The sequence below is a fragment of the Doryrhamphus excisus genome, linkage group LG15, assembly GCF_037039965.1.
Source record: "Doryrhamphus excisus strain RoL-2023G ecotype Guam linkage group LG15, RoL_Dexc_Guam_v1.1, whole genome shotgun sequence".
In the NCBI taxonomy this organism is placed as follows: Eukaryota; Metazoa; Chordata; class Actinopteri; order Syngnathiformes; family Syngnathidae; genus Doryrhamphus; species Doryrhamphus excisus.
Genome location: NC_136371.1, coordinates 15759922 through 15779128, shown reverse-complemented (window position 1 = coordinate 15779128; position 19207 = coordinate 15759922). Strand labels below are relative to the sequence as shown.

General features: G+C 40.6%; 1 protein-coding gene across 2 annotated transcripts in view; it reads left to right on the top strand.

Moving 5' to 3' along the window:
• nlgn4xa (neuroligin 4 X-linked a) overlaps positions 1 to 19207 on the top strand; it is a 108464-nt gene that overhangs the window by 22773 nt on the left and 66484 nt on the right. For both annotated transcript variants that reach the window (XM_058050613.2, XM_078796955.1), the window contains one exon: positions 18808 to 18960. In XM_058050613.2, the coding sequence (XP_057906596.2) occupies positions 18808 to 18960 (153 nt within the window). The remainder of the gene's footprint in view (positions 1 to 18807; positions 18961 to 19207) is intronic.

Here is a 19207-nt window from a genome sequence, read left to right as displayed (position 1 = left end):
TAACCTATTTAAGCCAATGTGCTAAATGGTGCAATAAAACAACTTCTATGGTTAGCAAACATCTCCCATTGCTGCTTTGATCTGAAATTCATTTTTGTCCCCTTGCAAATGACATTCAATTGATTTAGTCTCTGAATTGTGACACACATTCAAGTGCCAAGACATCCATGTGATGTCAAACCACAGACGTATCTTTTCCTCCTTAAAATGCTTCCCCTTATTCTCTTCTTCCCTCAACAATAGGAGCAAATTCTCACAGAAAAGATGCAGAATTCAGCAGTAATGATGGTGGCAGTCATCAAGGTATTTTTTTTATCTTTTTGCCCAACAAAAAGCCTAACTCCATTGCATGGCAGAAAGTCCCAGTTCTAGTTCTGATGCGCCCCTTCCTGAACCCGATCCGCTCTTTGACTCTTGACTAACCCAGTCAAGATAAAAATGTTCTTTTTGAGTAAAATACTGACTAAACGAGGCTGCTTTGCATGTTATTTTGCATCGTCTGACGAATCCCCAACCTCGCCCGAAATCACCTCACCTCTTCTTTTTAACCTTCCTCTTGTGTTAGCTTTCTGGTATCATGTCTTATGTTACCGGGCCGGTTTTGACCCATGTATTAAATCAGCTATAAAATACACTAAAAACAATAAGTTACCATCAAATTTCTCATGTCTTGGTTACCTTCTTAGGCTTCCTCATCCATGAAAATGTTGGTTTTAATACTTTTGGTGTGGGCCTTTTTTTGTCATATACCCCTCCATTTCTATTTCCAAAAATGGTCAAATGAACCTCAAAAGAATCATATTAATAAATTGAAGGTCAAAATGAGAATCCTCTGAAAACCGGTCAAAATGAGAATCCCATGAAAACCGGGCAAAATGAGAATCCCCTGAAAACTGGTCAAAATGAGAACCCCCTGAAAAACGGTCAAAATGAGAATCCCCTGAAAAGCGGTCCAAATGAGAATCCCCTGAAAAGCAGTCAAAATGAGAATCCCGTGAAAAACGGTCGAAATGAGAATCCCCTGAAAACCGGTCAAAATGAGAATCCCCTGAAAACCTGTCAAAATGAGAATCCTTTGAAAACCGGTCCAAATGAGAATCCCCTGAAAAACGGTTAAAATGAGAATCCCCTGAAAACTGGTCAAAATGAGAACCCCCTGAAAACCGGTCAAAATGAGAATCCCATGAAAACCGGGCAAAATGAGAATCCCCTGAAAGCTGGTCAAAATGAGAACCCCCTGAAAAGCGGTCAAAATGAGAATCCCCTGAAAAGCGGTCAAAATGAGAATCCCCTGAAAAACGGTCAAAATGAGAATCCCCTGAAAAGCGGTCAAAATGAGAATCCCCTGAAAACTTGTCAAAATGAGAATCCTTTGAAAACCGGTCCAAATGAGAATCCCCTGAAAAACGGTTAAAATGAGAATCCCCTGAAAACCGGTCCAAATGAGAATCCCCTGAAAACCGGTCAAAATGCGAATCGCCTGAAAACCGGTCAAAATGAGAATCCCATGAAAACCGGGCAAAATGAGAATCCCCTGAAAACCGGTCAAAACGCGAATCCCCTGAAAAGCGTTCAAAATGAGAATCCCCTGAAAAAGGGTCAAAATGAGAATCCCCTGAAAAACGGTCAAAATGAGAATCCCCTGAAAAGCAGCCAAAATGAGAATCCCCTGAAAAGCGGTCAAAATGAGAATCCCCTGAAAACCGATCAAAATGAGAATCCCCTGAAAAACGGTCAAAATGAGAATCCCCTGAAAAGCGGCCAAAATGAGAATCCCCTGAAAAGCGGTCAGAATGAGAATCCCCTGAAAACCGATCAAAATGAGAATCCCCTGAAAAACGGTCAAAATGAGAATCCCTTTAAAAGCAGTCAAAAAGAGAATCCCCTGAAAAACGGTCCAAATGAGAATCCCCCTGAAAACTGGTCAAAATGAGAATCACGTGAAAAACGGTCAAAATGCGAATCGCCTGAAAACCGGTCAAAATGAGAATCCCATGAAAACCGGGCAAAATGAGAATCCCCTGAAAACCGGTCAAAACGCGAATCCCCTGAAAAGCGTTCAAAATGAGAATCCCCTGAAAAAGGGTCAAAATGAGAATCCCCTGAAAAACGGTCAAAATGAGAATCCCCTGAAAAGCGGCCAAAATGAGAATCCCCTGAAAAGCGGTCAAAATGAGAATCCCCTGAAAACCGATCAAAATGAGAATCCCCTGAAAAACGGTCAAAATGAGAATCCCTTTAAAAGCAGTCAAAAAGAGAATCCCCTGAAAGACGGTCCAAATGAGAATCCCCCTGAAAACTGGTCAAAATGAGAATCACGTGAAAAACGGTCCAAATGAGAATCCCCTGAAAACCTGTCAAAATGAGAATCAGAATCCCCTGAAAAGCGGTCAAAATGAGAATCCCCTGAAGCTTACATGATGAGAAAATGAGCTGGTTGTGTTGGCTAATTGTACACGTATGATTTCAGTTGTGGCTCCAAATATTGCTTTATAGTCATATTATTATAACCGGGTCCAAACCGACCCCAACAATACAGTGGTCATAATTTCAACCAGAACATTTTAATATGTAGTAAAAATTATTTTTTTGGTTTGTTATGTGATTCTTTTTATGCATTAAAATGTAAAACGGTTCGATGCCGACGCTAACACAAGAGGAGGGTTAATAAAATTATTAAGTAACCAAAGTCTGTTATACATTTTCCTAACTCATAACCACTCAGCATGATAATAACACAACCAAAGTATTTTTCCACATTTTTTGTCACCCATGGAGACGAACAGATGAGGTGGGGGCGAATAAGCAATGGGAGGCGATTTGGTTAAAGGGCAGCCTTTGTTTGTTGTGCGATGGGCAAGTGCCAGAAAAAGCGCTGACATTTTTGAATCGCATTATTATGGATAGTTGTTCAATTTTTTACGGATGTTGGTCCAGAGAGACTTAATCCTCATTTCACATTCTTCTGCAGTCAGGCAGTAGCCAGGCGGCTTTGTGGGCTGTGTGTCAACCAAGAGTCTGCCCTTGCGGAGTTGTATACAAAACAGCTGACTGACTGGTGGTGACCAGCCCAAGGTGTAGACTGCTTGGATGGTCTCTAGTTGAACCGTGACCCTGGACAGGATGGAAAAGGAACATTTTTATCCTCTATTTCTGTGTATTTCTAAATATGGTTGTGTTTCTTGTACAGTTTGTGCTGTTTTGTAAGTTTGACACTATAAAAATGACCTTTGCTGATACGTTTCCGTTATGTGTAACACATTGCTCAAGTGGAGTAGTTCAAGTATCTTGAGGCCTTGTGCATGAAGTGTGAGAGTGACAGGCGCATCGGCGCAGCGTCTGCACTAATGTAGACTGTTGGTGAGGAGAGAGCCGAGCTAGGAGGGAAAACTTGCAATTTTCCGGTCGATCTAAGTCCCTACGCTCACCGACAGTCAAACATTTGGGTCAAGATCCTGCACAGAAGTCAGTTTCCTCCGCCGGGTGGCTCAATTCAGTCGTGGAGTGGTTCTGAGTAGCCACTTGAGAGTCTGGTGAAGTGCTCAATACATGCCCAACCGGAAGGAGGTCCCGGAGTACACCTGGGACACTTTGGCGTTACTGTGTCTTATACCTGGCCTGGGAATGCTTTGGTGTCTCCTCCGGTGGAATGGGGCTAGATAGTGTTAAAATCCTCCCCCTGAGGACTCTAAGTGGGTTTCGAATAGCGGATAAGGGAGTCTTAAAGAACCAAATTATTCCTAACATCAATACCTAATACAGACGTCCAGGCTTGTCTGCAGTCCCTGTATGCCTACAAGTAAGCGGGTCTCATTACTGAGAACCACTGCCCTACAATTCTCACCTTGTAGAAATCCTCCTTCTGAGGACTCTTAAGTGGGTTTCGAATAGAGGATAAGGGAGTCTTAAAGAAGTAAATTATTCCAAACAACAATATTTAATACAGACGTCCGGGCTTATCTGCAGTCCCTGTATGCCTACAAGTAAGCGTGTCTTATTACTGAGAACCACTGCCCTACAATTCTCACCTTGTAGAAATCCTCCCCCTGAGGACTCTTAAGTGGGTTTCGAATACAGGATAAGGGAGTCTTAAAGAACCAAATTAAAGAATGAGAACCAGATTGTTTATTCCTGATAACAATACCTAATACAGACGTCCGGGCTTATCTGCAGTCCCTGTATGCCTACAAGTCTTATTAATGAGAACCACTGCCCTACAATTCTCACCTTGTAGAAATCCTCCCCCTGAGGACTCTTAAGTGGGTTTCGAATACAGGATAAGGGAGTCTTAAAGAACCAAATTAAAGAATGAGAACCAGATTGTTTATTCCTGATAACAATACCTAATACAGACGTCCGGGCTTATCTGCAATCCCTGTATGCCTACAAGTAAGCGGGTCTTATTACTGAGAACCATTTCCCTACAATTCTCACCTTGTAGAAATCCTCCCCTTGAGGACTCTTACGTGGGTTTCGAATAGAGGATAAGGGAGTCTTGAAGAACCAAATCGTAGAATGAGAACCAGATTGTTTATCCCTGACAACCGAATACAGACGTCCGGGCTTGTCTGCAGTCCCTGTATGCCTACAAGTAAGCGTGTCTTATTACTGAGAACCACTGCCCTACAATTCTCACCTTGTAGAAATCCTCCCCCTGAGGACTCTTAAGTGGGTTTCGAATAGAGGATAAGGGAATCTTAAAGAACCAAATTATAGAATGAGAAACCAGATTGTTTATTCCTGACAACAATACCTAAGACAGACGCCCGGGCTTATCTGCAGTCCCTTTATGCCTACAAGTAAGCGGGTCTTATTACAGTGCAGCTGCAAAAAAACACCCTTCCCGTCCCTGCCCGGCCTTTTATACACTCGAGGCTGGAGTCCTGGACCAATCAGCTTTCGCCACTGCCCTTGCTTGAACCGCTTTCATGATTTTTCTCCTTTCGTTTGTTCGCTGGGGCATCAAGGCATCTTTCCTTTGCAGGGGCATCTGCGACCATCGTCTGGAACCATCTTACATTTATTTTAGAGCGAGACATCCCCTCTGCGACTGGTTCCCCTGGAAATGTTTGCTGTCTTCCAGCTTAGAATCCTCCTTAACTAGTCTTTGGGAAACTTTGATCAACCTGGGTCGTTTGAACTTCTACTCTTGGCTTTTTTGATTATCTTGTGAACGTCAGCCGGTTCTGGTCCTCCTGATTGTCCCGATGCATACAGTTGACATTATACAGCCAATGGATACAAATACATATGTTGGCCTGCAGGAAGGCATGTATAATGTATACTGTTTACATATGACTAATAGTTGACATCAGAATCATACATACTGTAGATATCATACCCATGTTATATATTACACACACCATGTTATTTTTACCATTAGCATCTTAATACATGACTAATATATCCTTTTGACGTTGTAGAAATCCTCCCCCGGAGGACTCTAAGTGGGTTTCGAATAGATGATAAGGGAATCTTAAAGAACCAAATCAAAGAATGAGAACCAGATTGTTTATTCCTAACAACAATACCTAATACAGACTTCCAGGCTTATCTGCAGTCCCTGTATGCCTACAAGTAAGCGTGTCTTATTACAGTCCCTGTATGCCTACAAGTAAGCGGGTCTTATTACAGCGCAGCTGCAAAAAGCGCCCTTCCTTTCCCTGCCCGGTTTTTTATACACTCAAGATTGTGTAAGAGGCTGGAGTCCTGGACCAATAAGCTTTTGCCACTGCCCTTGCTTGAACCGCTTTTTTCGTGGCGTTTCTGCTTTCGTTTGTTCCCTGGGACATGAAGGAGTTTGGAACATTCTGCTTTTCTTTTGTTGCAAAGCAAGCTGTCATATGCGTACCCGATGTTTCGATCTTAACTGTTAGTTGTCACGTTAGTCCGTTTTTTAAGTATCTTAAGTGTGTAAGTGTGAGACTATGTGTTTGTTTTAGCTTTTATTTTTAGCTAGCAAAATTGAGCAAATACCTTCAACGTACGATCTTGTCCTTTCGGTGTGGACTCTGCATCAAGAGAGAGCTGCAAAGCTCTCAATTTACTGGTCGATATACAGTAAAGTCTCGTTATATCGATATTCTCGGGAGTCGGAAAAAATACCGATATAACCGGACTATCCATATATCCGATCCTGCGCCGAACTGCATTAAAAGTGGGTAATAATGCACTCGACATTGTTCTATAGTACAGAACAATGTCGAGCAGCTTAAATCAATCTTTGCTTAAGGATTTAAAACCACGAACGCCAGCATGTACATATGAAAAACAGTGATTATTGCAAGCGATAAAAAGATATCTGAATACAACACAATTAAATACATGTATTTGTGCTCTTGTGTCTTCGTTGGAATAGGTGTGTATGCTATGTCAGTTGGTTCTTCTGTTGCAGGCATGTGTTTGGCCAGCTATGTGGGGCGGGTTGAGCATGACCTGTGAACCAGGAAGTGCGGGAATCGGTGTGTGTGCTGCGCTCTGGTGGTGGAAGTGTGAAAAATAAAGTTGACTGGAAGCAGCCGTTCGCCGTGTTCTTTTTTTGGTATTGAAATCCTTAAGCAAAGATTGATTTAAGCTGCTTTTGTATCGATATAAGCAGACCAAATTGGCTGGCGGGAGATGAAAAGGGCATCGTAGTAACCGGATTATCATAATAACCGGGTATCGTACTAACGGAATTAATTATATCATAAAAGACTAGAAATTTGCCGGGAAATGAAAATAGTATTGTAATAAGTAGTAATTCGTTATAACCGATTTGATATAATGAGACTTTACTATATGTACGTTCCGAACATCGCTTATGGTCATGAGCAGGTTTTCAAAACCAGCAGTCCATTCCTTAAGCTACAAAAAAATTTGGTTTCCTTTTAAGGTCTATTAAATACCCAACTTCTGCAGTAACCAGGACCTGTTTTTCGAGTGCCGTGTTACACCTGAGCCACATTTAGCTGTGTATGTTTTATCGCCTGTCAGGGCTGTAAGAACAAAATCAGCACAACGAGAAATCCGTATCTCACTTATTGAAATACCGGTGCACCTGACACAGGCCAGGCATAATGTTGATGTTTCAGCCTGTAGCCTGTCATCACATGAGGGATTTAGGGCGATAAAAGCAGCCTTGTGTCTGAAGAAGGGAAAGCAATTGAATGATGTGCGTCTGTGATTATAGAAGCATGTCACACTGAATGACAACACATACTTTATATCGAGATTATGATTCCAAATCATTGTGATCCTTTATCCAACAAAAGACAGCATATATTTTTATTCTTCGTATAAATCAAAGTCAGAAAAACAGAACAGTTGACTTTGGTTCTCCGTGCTATACTTTATTTATTGAATCAGTAAATCCTGGGACTGCAGACTGCATGGAACTCACCAATTAATTCAGGCTTGCAACTAATTGTTATTGTCCTGGCTGATTAATCTGAAGCTTGTTTAAATTAATCGAGAAATTGGTTATGCCCCTGAATGGACCAAATCAATATGAACCGAACACAAATAAGTGGTTTGGTCCACAACATATCGGAAAAACGGCAAAAATGTCCATCACTGTTTTCCAAAGTCAAAACTGACTAAGTAAAAGTCGGAGGCTATTTGTGGTGTGAATGGTTGTTTGGATATATCTGCTCTGTGATTGGCTGGAGACCAGTCCAGGGTGTACCCCGCCTTTCGCCCGAAGACAGCTGGGATAAACGGTAGAAAATGTATGGATTTACATTTTTAAACCAGCAAAAACCAATGAATCCAATACCAAAATAGTTGTCGTTTAATTGGACAATGGATTAATCACTGATTAATTGCTGAAGCTGTAAATTCTAAAAATGAACCTGAGTTCAAATTTATCTGAAAACAACACTCTAACTAATCCCGAGTTGGGAGCATGCTAACAGCCATGTTGGACTGGACTAATTATTTGTTTGGACGATGGATACGCGGGAAAACAGACTAGTTTGTTAGCCTAATGTTTGGCTGTACGATAAAGGTAATCGTTTTTGTCAAACATTGAACTCTGTTGAAACCATGACGTACAAAATGCGATGTTCTGCTGTATTAATGTTTTTTAATGAACCCAATCGAATGATTGCCATTGCTCCTTGCCAGTCATGAGTGACTAACGTCAGCTTTTATTAAATATGGGGTCTCAAACTCAATTTACCTGGGGGCCACTGGAGCTAGGGTCTGGGCGAGGCTGGGCCGCATCAGGTTTTCCAAAAAAAAAAAAAAAACGCATTTATTAAATAAAAACAGAAAAATGAATAAACTTTGCTTTGGTTCCGATTTTTTTCTCAAATATCTTACTTTTTATTTTTCTACACAAAATAAGATGAAAAATAAATACAAATCAAGAATAAAGAAAATCAATCAATCAGTAATAAAAAAATAAATATAATAATAATAATAATAATATAGCAGCAAATAATAAAAACTTAAGAAAGCACATATAGTTGGTGGGTAGACAAATGATTTTTTTCAGATTAAAATGAACAAAGCATTATTAGAGCCCTGTAGACATGACAAAACACGACTATAGTCACATTTATACTTTTTTTATTTACAACATATTGCGCAACTGCAGGGTCTTGAGACACATGCTAACTCGCAAACTAGAGAGCTAGCGACCTAAACGGTAGCCTTCAAGTTATTTCCTTTAAACTTAAATAGCCAAAAACTTACCACTTCCACACGGATAGGGAGGATAACTATTAACAGTTATTTAACCTTTAACATGAACATTAATCAAACGTAATAATTTTTTCTGGGTTTAACATTAAAGTTTCATATCAAGGCGGGGGCCTCAAACTAGTGTCCTGCGGGCCACATTTGGCCCGCGGGCCGCGTGTTTGAGACCCCTGTATTAAATAAATCAATAGTCAGACTCCAAAATAATCTGCAAAGTCGAAGTTGAGTATGAATCATCTTATTTTCAGTAAAGTCGAGACCTTTTTTTCATGAATGTACTGATAAGTGTTCCCTCGTTTATTGCGGGGGATAGCGTCCCAAAATAGCCTGCAATATGTGAAATAAGCAAAGTAGTCAACTGTATTTGTGTACCATTATTATATTCGTTTTAAAGCTGTAAAATGCCTCCAATACACTATATACGCTTTTCTCAAACAGGCATTAACATGTCCTCACAGTTCTCTCTCAAAATTTAAATTTGCCTTGCTTCGGTGTTTCCGGGGTTCCGGATGTGTTGCTTCTGCCTTCCTTCGGTCCACGGGTCCAGCTTGGCTTCTTTTGGCATTTTTGTACACAGCGTTTTTTCTGCGTTGTGGGTATTGTTCTGTTCTGTTCAATACCGGCGGCCATGCAGCGTTCAAAATCGTACGGTTGGTTATTGTTTACTGTTTGCTAGCTAGCATGCCATGACTACAGCAGGAAGACAATAAGAATACGGAAGATTACAACACTCAACTTGCCACAATGCAATTCTTCTCAAATGGCCAGCTAACTGTTCTTACACTGTACAATTCATTTTAAAAATCACTGAAATGGCACTAAAACAATTCTGCGAAACTGCGAATTCGCAAAAGTGTACTCACTTCATGAGGGAACACTGTACTTGGTATAATATTGCAAGTACCCCGTATCAAATGCAGTAAACTTTAATTTCTGAACATTTCTAACATTTTAATTGGAACAACAACATAATCGTCTGCATGGTGGACGAGTGGTTAGCATGTAGGCCTCACAGCTTGGAGACCAGGGTTCAATTCCACCCTGGAGTTTGCATGTTCTCCAGTTTCCTCCCACATTCCAAAAAACATGCTAGGTTAATTAGCGACTCCAAATTGTCCATAGGTATGAATGTGAGTGTGAATGGTTGTTTGTCTATGGTTGTTTGGCGACCAGTCCAGGGTGTACCCCGCCTCTCGCCCGAAGACAGCTGGGATAGGCTCCAGCACCCCCGCGACCCTTGTGAGGAAAAAGCGGTAGAAAATAAACAAATGAATGAACAACATAATCAAATATACAAACAAAAACACCCCAATGAAAATAATTGCACTTAAATGAAAATCATAATGACAGTATTACATTTACGTTTAATGAGTGTACATATTTTTTAGTTGCACCAAAATATGTTTGGTGCACAGTGAGGTGTCAGATTTCACAACAGTTTCATCATTCTATTTGATTCATTCCATTGTCTTTGTCATAAACGTTTTGTCACAAATGACAATGCGCAAATAGGCTAAAATGGACATCAGATCGTGTTTATGCAATTCAAAAATCATTTGCCCTTTTAGGAGAATCACCCATTTGCGTTTGCTTGTTCGGTGTGTACATTCGCTAGCGCCCACAAGCACGCATGTCAATTTATCACGGCTGGCAAAATGGTTTTATTTACCGTGCAATTTATTGATTATGGTGACAGACCCAAAAAGAACATTCCGTACATAAAAGTCCGATGATGACTTCATGTCCCGATACCCGCCCTATACAAGTTATAGACCTGTCCTATAGGTAATGTGTACTTAAATGACTCTCGGGCCTCCTCAGCCTCCTCAGCCTCCTCAGCCTCCCTGGGAAAGTCTATTCCAGGGTGCTGGAGAGAAGGGTATGGCCGTTGGCCGAACCTCTGATTCAGGAGGTCCAATGTGGTTTTCGTCCTGGTCGTGGAACACTGGACCAGCTCTACACCCTCACAAGGGTGCTTGAGGGTGCATGGGAGTTTGCCCAACCAGTCTACATGTGTTTTGTGGATCTGGAAAAGGCATTCGACCGTGTCCCTCGTGGGTGCTCTCCGGTCTTTGTACAAACGGGGCAGGAGTCTGGTTCGCATTGCCAGTAGTAAGTCGAGCCTGTTTCCGGTAAACGTTGGCCTCCGCCAAGGCTGCCCTTTGTCACCGATTCTGTTCACAATTTTCATGGACAAAATTTCTTGTCGCAGCCAAGGTGTTGAGGGAGTCCAGTTCGGGGGCCTTAACATCTCATCTCTGCTATTTGCAGATGATGTGGTTCTTATGGCTTCTTCGGGCTGTGACCTTTAGCGTTTACTGGGACGGTTTGCATCTGAGTGTGAAGCGTCTGGGATGAGACTCAGTACCTCCAAATCAGAGACCATGGTTCTCAGTCGGAAAAGGGTGGAGTGCTCCCTCCGGGTTGGGAATGAGGTCGTGCCCCAGGTGGAGGAGTTTAAGTGTCTCGGGGTCTTGTTCACGAGTGAGGGAAAGTGGGAGCGTGAGGTCGACAGACGGATCGGTGCAGCCTCGGCAGTAATGCGGTCGCTGTACCGGACCGTCGTGGTGAAAAGAGAGCTGACCCGGAGGGCAAAGCTCTCAATTTACCGGTCGATCTACGTATGTTCCCACCCTCACCTATGGTCATGAACTTTGAGTCATGAACGAAAGAATGAGATCGCGGATACAGGCGGCTGAAATGAGTTTCCTCCGTATGGTAGCTGGACTCACCCTAAGAGATAGGGTGAGGAGCTCAGCCATCCGGGAGGGGCTCAGAGTAGAGCCGCTTCTCCTTCACATCGAGAGTCGGTTGAGGTGGCTCAGGCATCTAGTCCGGATGCCTCCCGGATGCCTCCCAGGTGAGGTGTTCCGGGCATGCCCAGCCGGGAGAAGGCCCCGGGGCAGACCGAGGACACGCTGGAGGGACTATGTCTCACAGCTGGCCTGGGAACGCCTTGGTGTCCTCCCGGTGAAGCTGGAGGAGGTGGCCGGGGACTGGGAAGTCTGGACTTTCCTACTAAGACTGCTGCCCCTGCGACCCGGACCCGGATAAGCGGAGGAAAATGGATGGATGGGATGTGAATACTATCATTTGCCCAGGAGAATCACCCATTTGCGTTTGCTTACTCGGTGTGTACACTCGCTAGCGCCCACAAGCACGCATGTCAATTTATCACGGCCGGCAAAATGGTTTTATTTACCGTGCAATTTATTGATTATGGTGAAGGATCCAAATAGAACATTCCGTACATAAAAGTCTGATGATGACTTCATGTCCCGATACCCGCCCTATACAAGTTATAGACCTGTCCTATAGGTAATGTGTACTTAAATGACTCTTGGGCCTCTCTATAGGAAATAAAAGCAATACAGTAAAGTCTCGTTATATCGATATTCTCAGGAGTCGGAAAAAATATCGATATAACCGGACTATCCATATATCCGATAAACGTGGGCAATAAGGCACTCGACATTGTTCTATACACACGAGAGAAACCACGAACGCCAGCATGTACATATGAAAAACAGTGATTATTGCAGGCGATAAAAAGATATCTGAATACAACACAATTAAATACATGTATTTGTACGCTTGTGTCTTCGTTTGAATAGTTGTGTATGCTATGTCAGTTGGTTCTTCATCCTCATCATCCTCGTCATGAAAACACTAAGTCTATTCACTGAATCTTCCCTCTAAATTATACAAATATTTACTCCTTTACTTCAAAGATTGTTTAATACTTACCTCATATTAATTACCTGTAATCCTCTAATTACCGTCCGTCGGTGGAAAAGCCGAAACGGTGTTAGTCGAAAATCAAACAATACGCCGTTTACAGATTTCGCTAATGGTGGTATTGAAATCCTTAAGCAAATATTGATTCAGCTTTAAGCTGCTTTTGTATCGATATAAGCAGACCAAATTGGCTGGCGGGAGATGAAAAGGGCATTGTAGTAACCGGATTATCGTAATAACCGGGTATCGTACTAACCGGAACTAATTATATCATAAAAGACTAGAAATTTGCCGGGAAATGAAAATAGTATCGTAATAAGCAGTACTATCGATATAACCGATATCGATATAACAAGACTTTACTGTATAGCAATATAACGGTAGGGTAAATGACGAATGCCGAAGTCAATTGGACGAATGAACAACCGACCCGGTTTGATGGGTTTCCTCGGAGACTGTTGCGGCCTGCAGCAAGCATCATATCAGTTCGAGCTGATGACAACTTAATGGCATCATTTTTGTTTTATGTTCGTCTGCTGCTTCAAGGTTGTTTCTGCTGCCCACACCCGCTCGGCTGGACCTCTTCTTAATGTGCGAGTGCATGACAAACAGGAGCTAGCTATACTGCTGCACTGCGCACCGTGTGTGCAATTTATTTACAGAATTCACAGAACGCCGGTCCAGCCTGGAGGTTGCTTCTTGCCGCACCTCATCCCCAAGGCTCCATGCTGTCCCCGCCGCCACCTTGCTTGGGGAATGTAAAATAGATGCAGGGACATTAGTAAAGCGGAGGCACTCACCGACGGCACATCAGTGATTAATAGCCTGTCACTGTTGCTTTCTTGTGTCCCGCTGTTTTATGTCGTGGACGATCGCAAGGAAATAGCGTTCCTGTCCTTTCAGGTTGAAAACTTTGCAAATCCTTCTTGTCAAGTTTAAAACAGATACAAGTGTTTCTAGTCCAATATTATGTCGTTGACTTGGTTTTGACCATTCACAATTCTACACAGTACACTTATGGTAATGGTAATGGTTTAATTTCATTTGAACTTGCATCAGATTACAATTGAATGCATCCCATAATCAGTTCCCAGTTCCACATGCCCAAAAGGAGTAGGAAGAAGCAAAGCTTATTAAATCCTACCCCTCCATCTGGTACTTTTACAATCAGTAACTGTTACATTTGTTCACTTCCTGCTTTCCATAATACAGTTTAAGTTTTTTTTTTTAATTTTTTTTATTTATTTTTTAAATAATGTACCTCATACCGAAATAGGAGGTGATATGAGCATCCAATGACATAATGGGTACCATAGTAAGTGTCAATATAGTGATATATATAGCACATCATGACTGGTTCAAGACTCTTCATCCTTGTATTTAGCAAACATCAACTGCTTGTATTGTTTCTTGAATTGAATTGAAATGCCCTGTCTCACCAGATTTGGAGCTTGGTCTTACAGAATATAATATATATAATAATATATATAATAGTTAATATAATAGTTACATTTTTTTTATCACGATCTTTTACATTTTCACAGGGTATGATACTAAATTGTAAATAGTAAATATTGTAATATTGTAGTCAACTTTTTTAACAAAATAAATAAAATTTAATAAATATTTTTTTATAAATAAATAAATTTTAATTAATTTAATAAATATTTTTTTATAAAAAAGTAAAACTGTATGTAAGTCAGAGTTACAAAATAACGTTCTAAATATAAATATATTCTTATGCATTTCAATCCATCCCTCCATTTTCTACCCCAACGTGGGTGGCCAGAACCGATGCCAGCTCTCCTTCCAATACTTTCAGGGTCACACACCAAAACTTAATTATTACTGGACGATACTGTAGCCTACACAGGTCAATTTGAGGTCAAATAGTCAGCTAGTTCATTCAGCATAGGCTACCCTTTATGAAAGAAAGGAAGAGCTAGTAGTTAGCATGTCAAAAGACTGCCACACAGTCAAAAGATTGGCAAGATCTGGGTTTGGTTTTCCATTGGACATCTCATTGGTTTTTTTTTTTAGGTACTCTGTTTTCTCCCAAATTTCCATATTAAGTATAAATTAAACTTTACACCAAGACCAAAAAACCCAATGATTCTTTTCCAGTACCGACCAAATGCTTCCAATGGATATGTTAAGTGATGACCCACTTCAAGGTTCTCCTTTTACCTTGCTTTAGTGCAGAAGCGTTTATAATCACCGCCCACATATTGACTAATCAGCAGTCTTAATCACAACTGCTTTAACTGCAAATTACACAACAGGACCAAACAGGCAGAACTGGAGAGGAGACAGATGGGGAGATTGCCAGCTTAAAGCGATTGACAATTCTTATCAGTCTGCAGAATTGTTTCAAGCAACTCCGTGTCGTCATGTTAAAATGATACGACTAAAAACTAGCTTTGGTTCTACAATTATCTGTGGTATGTTTTGGAGGGTTTGGTTTATAGTTTTAACATCAATTTTATAATGGTATTTAAAAAAAAAACAGAACTCTAGATTTCTTGAGAAAATGATCCCTCAGTCATAACAATATTAGACAAAACTGATTCAGAAATAACTGCATCTTACCTAGCACATAACGGACTCAAACATACTGGACTCAGAATAAACTGCCTCGGACATAACAGCCTCCGACAAAACGGCGAAAAAATTAACCGCTTCAAGATGTAATAGACTCAAACAAATGTAACAAAAACAAACAAAAGTCCCTCAGACTAAGGACCTCAGACATAACAGACTCGGACAAAACTCCCTCATGCATAACAGACGCAGATGTAACAGACTCCGAAGAACTGCATCAGATGCAACAGACTCAGAAGAAACTTCCTTAGATATAACTGACTCAGACGAAATTCCCTTGGGCTTAGCGGCCTCAGACTTAGCAGACTCCGACCAAAGTTCCTCAGATATAACAGACTTGGAGGAAACTCTATCTGACAACAGCCTCAGAACTAACCACACCAGACATAATGAACTCAAATGAAACCCCCTTGGACATAATGGTATCAGACTCAAAAGGAAACTCCCTAACAGGTTTGGAAAAAACAGCTTCAGAACTAACCGCAGCAAGCATAACAGACTCAGACGAAGCTTCCTCACACATAACAGACTCAAACAAAAGTCCCTTAACCATAACGGCATCAGACAAAGACTCCCTTGGACAAACTAACAACTTCAGACAAAACAGACTCAGAAGAATCTCGCTCAAACATAAGGACATCGGATAAAACAACTTCAGAAATAATCGCAGCAGACATAACTGACTCAAATGAAACAGAGTCAGATATAACTCCCTTAGACATAGCAAAACTTCCTATGACGTAACAGCATCAGAAAACTGGCAGGCGAAATTCTTTGGAAAAATGGCTTCAGGACTAACCACAGTGGACATGACAGACCCAGACCAAAGTCCTTTAAACACTATGGCCTCAGACCAAACTCCCTCAAACATAACAGACTCAAACGGAAACGTCCTCACTCATAATAGACTCAAACAAAAGTCCCTCAACCGTAACGGCATCAGACAAAAACTCCCTTGGACAAACTAACAACTTCAGACATAACAGACTCAGAGGAACCTCGCTCAAACATAACGGCATCGGATTAAACGACTTCAGAAATAACTGCAGCAGACATAACTGACTCAAATGAAACTGAGTCAGATGGAACTCCTTTAGACATAACTCCCTTAGACATAGCAGAGTCAGAGAAAACTTCCTCTGACGTAACAGCTTCAGAAAACTGACAGAGGAAACTCCTTGGAAAAATGGCTTCAGAACTAACCACAGTGGACACGACAGACCCAGACCAAAGTCCTTTAAACACAATGGCCTCAGACCAAACTCCCTCAGACGAAACTTCCTCAGACCAAACTTCCTCACTCATACTTCAGAAATAATCGTAGCAGAAATAAATGACTCAAATGAAACCGAGTCAGAGGAAACTCCTTGGAAAAATGGCTTCAGAACTAACCACAGTGGGCACGACAGACCCAGACTAAAGTCCTTTAAACACTATGGCCTCAGACCAAACTTCCTTAGACATAACAGACTCAGACGAAACTTCCTCACACATAACAGACTCAAACAAAAGTCCCTTAACCATAACGGCATCAGACAAAAACTCCCTTGGACAAACTAACAACTTCAGACATAACAGACTCAGAGGAACCTCGCTCAAACATAACGGCATCGGATAAAACGACTTCAGAAATAACTACAGCAGACATAAATGACTCAAATGAAACAGGCGGAACTCCCTTAGACATAACTCCCTTAGACATAACTCCCTTAGACATAGCAGAGTCAGAGAAAACTTCCTCTGACGTAACAGCACCAGAAAGCTGGCAGAGGAACCTCCTTGGACTCCCTCAGACATAATAGACTCAGAGGAAACATCCTCACACATAACAGACTCAAACAAAAGTCCCTTAACCATAACGGCATCAGACAAAAACTCCTTTGGACAAACTAACAACTTCAGACATAACAGACTCTTGCTCAAACATAACGGCATCGGATAAAACAACTTCAGAAATAACCGTAGCAGACATAACTGACTCAAATGAAACTGAGTCAGACGGAACTCCCTTAGACATAACTCCCTTAGACATAGCAGAGTCATAGAAACAGCATCAGAAAACTGGCAGCGGAAACTCCTTGGAAAAATGGCTTCAGAACTAACCACAGTGGGCACGACAGACCCAGACCAAAGTCCTTTAAACACTATGGCCTCAGACCAAACTCCCTCAGACATAACAGACTTGGAGGAAACACCATCTGACATAACGGCTTCAGACAAGAACGCTTCAAACAAAAACTCCCTGGGACTGAAACAACCTCTGACAAAACATCTTGAGAACTAACCACAGCAGATGAAACTCCCTTTGACATTACAGACTCAGAGGAAACTCCCTCAGACATACTTTAACGGCACCAGAAAAAAAAACAGCTTCACAAATAACCGCAGCAGACATAACTGACTCAGACAAAACAGAGTCAGACTAAACTCCCTTAGACACGACGACCTCAGACGTAACAAGTGAAACTCCCATAGACATAACGGCCTCTGACAAAATGGCTTCATTATAATTATTTCATGCCAAATATAGTATGGTAATGTTAATGGTTTTATTTCATTTGAACATGCATCAGATTACAATTGAATGCATCACATAATCAGTTCCCAGTTCCACATGTCCAAAAGGAGTAGGAAGAAGCAAAGCTTATTAAATCGTACCCCGCCATCTGGTACTGTTATATTTGTTCACTTCCTGCTTTCCTAATATAATTTAAGTTGTGTTTTTTTCACTTTTTATTTTATTTTATTTTATTTTATTTTATTTTATTTTATTTTATTTTATTTTATTTTATTTTATTTTATTTTATTTTATTTTATTTTATAAATTAAATTAAATGTTCAAATAAAATAAAATAAAATTATAAAATAAATTATATAATTTATTATAAATTTGTTCACTTCCTGCTTTCCTAATATTTAATTTAATTTAATTTAATTTAATTTAATTTAATTTAATTTAATTTAATTTAATTTAATTTAATTTAATTTAATTTAATTTTGCAAACATCAACTGCTTGTATTGTTTCTTGAATTGGCTCATCGTTGTGCATTGTTTGACTTCCTTACTCAATCCATTCCATAGTTTGATTCCACATACTGAAATGCTATGCTAACGCTAACGTAGTCCTAGCATATAAGTGTTTCAAATGTAGTTCTTCCCTGAGATCATATTTCTCCTCTCTTGTAGAGAAGTATTGGATGACATTTTTAGCTAATTGGTTATTTTTAGCCTTATGCATTATTTTAGCTGTTTGAAGATGAACTATATCAGCAAGTTGAAGTATTTGTGATTTTAGAAATAAGGACTTAGTATGTTCTCTGTAGGCGGTATTATGAATTATCCTTACTGGCCTTTTTTTGCAGTACATTTAGCGAGTGAAGATTGCTTTTATAGTTATTAGCCCATATTTCCACACAATAAGTAAGATATGGTAGAACCAGAGATCAATAAAGAGTGTGGAGTGATTTCTGATTTAAGAACAAATTTTGCTTTGTTCAATATTGAAATATTTCTGGCCACCTTATGTTGTATATTTGTAATATGAGGTTTCCAGATCATATTTTCATCTATTGTGATTCCCAGAAATGTATTTTCCTTCACCCTTTCACTGTCTACAGAATGTCTATTTGTATTTGCTGGAGCGTGTCCTGCTGTTCTGATGCTGTTAATTATGTAAAAACAGTAATTATGTAAAAAGCGTTATGGACCAGCAGTGTGGTTGTATCAGTAGCGTTAATGTCCAAATTCTAAGCTTTGTCTGTGTTTTCCTGTCATATTTGCAGATATCCACGACGAGAACGGGCTAAAGCCGGTCATGGTTTACATTCACGGCGGCTCCTTCATGGAGGGTACCGGCAACATGATTGATGGCAGCATCCTTTCCAGCTACGGCAACGTCATTGTCATCACAATCAACTATCGTCTCGGGGTTCTGGGTGAGTGCCCCGATGAGGACCTTTTAATTAGTTTAGTTATGGCTGATTGAGTCTTAAAGTGACATTGGAGGATCAATTTAACGACTAATTCACTCGCACCGTTTCTCCAATGAGCGGATCGTTGTAGTGAAGGACATTTTCGAGATATTGTACATGCAAGCAGATGAACGGCACCCGTGTTATGCGTTCTTCGATTACATTGTCGAATATTTGATGACTTATACCGGAATAGCGGGCATTCTTTACA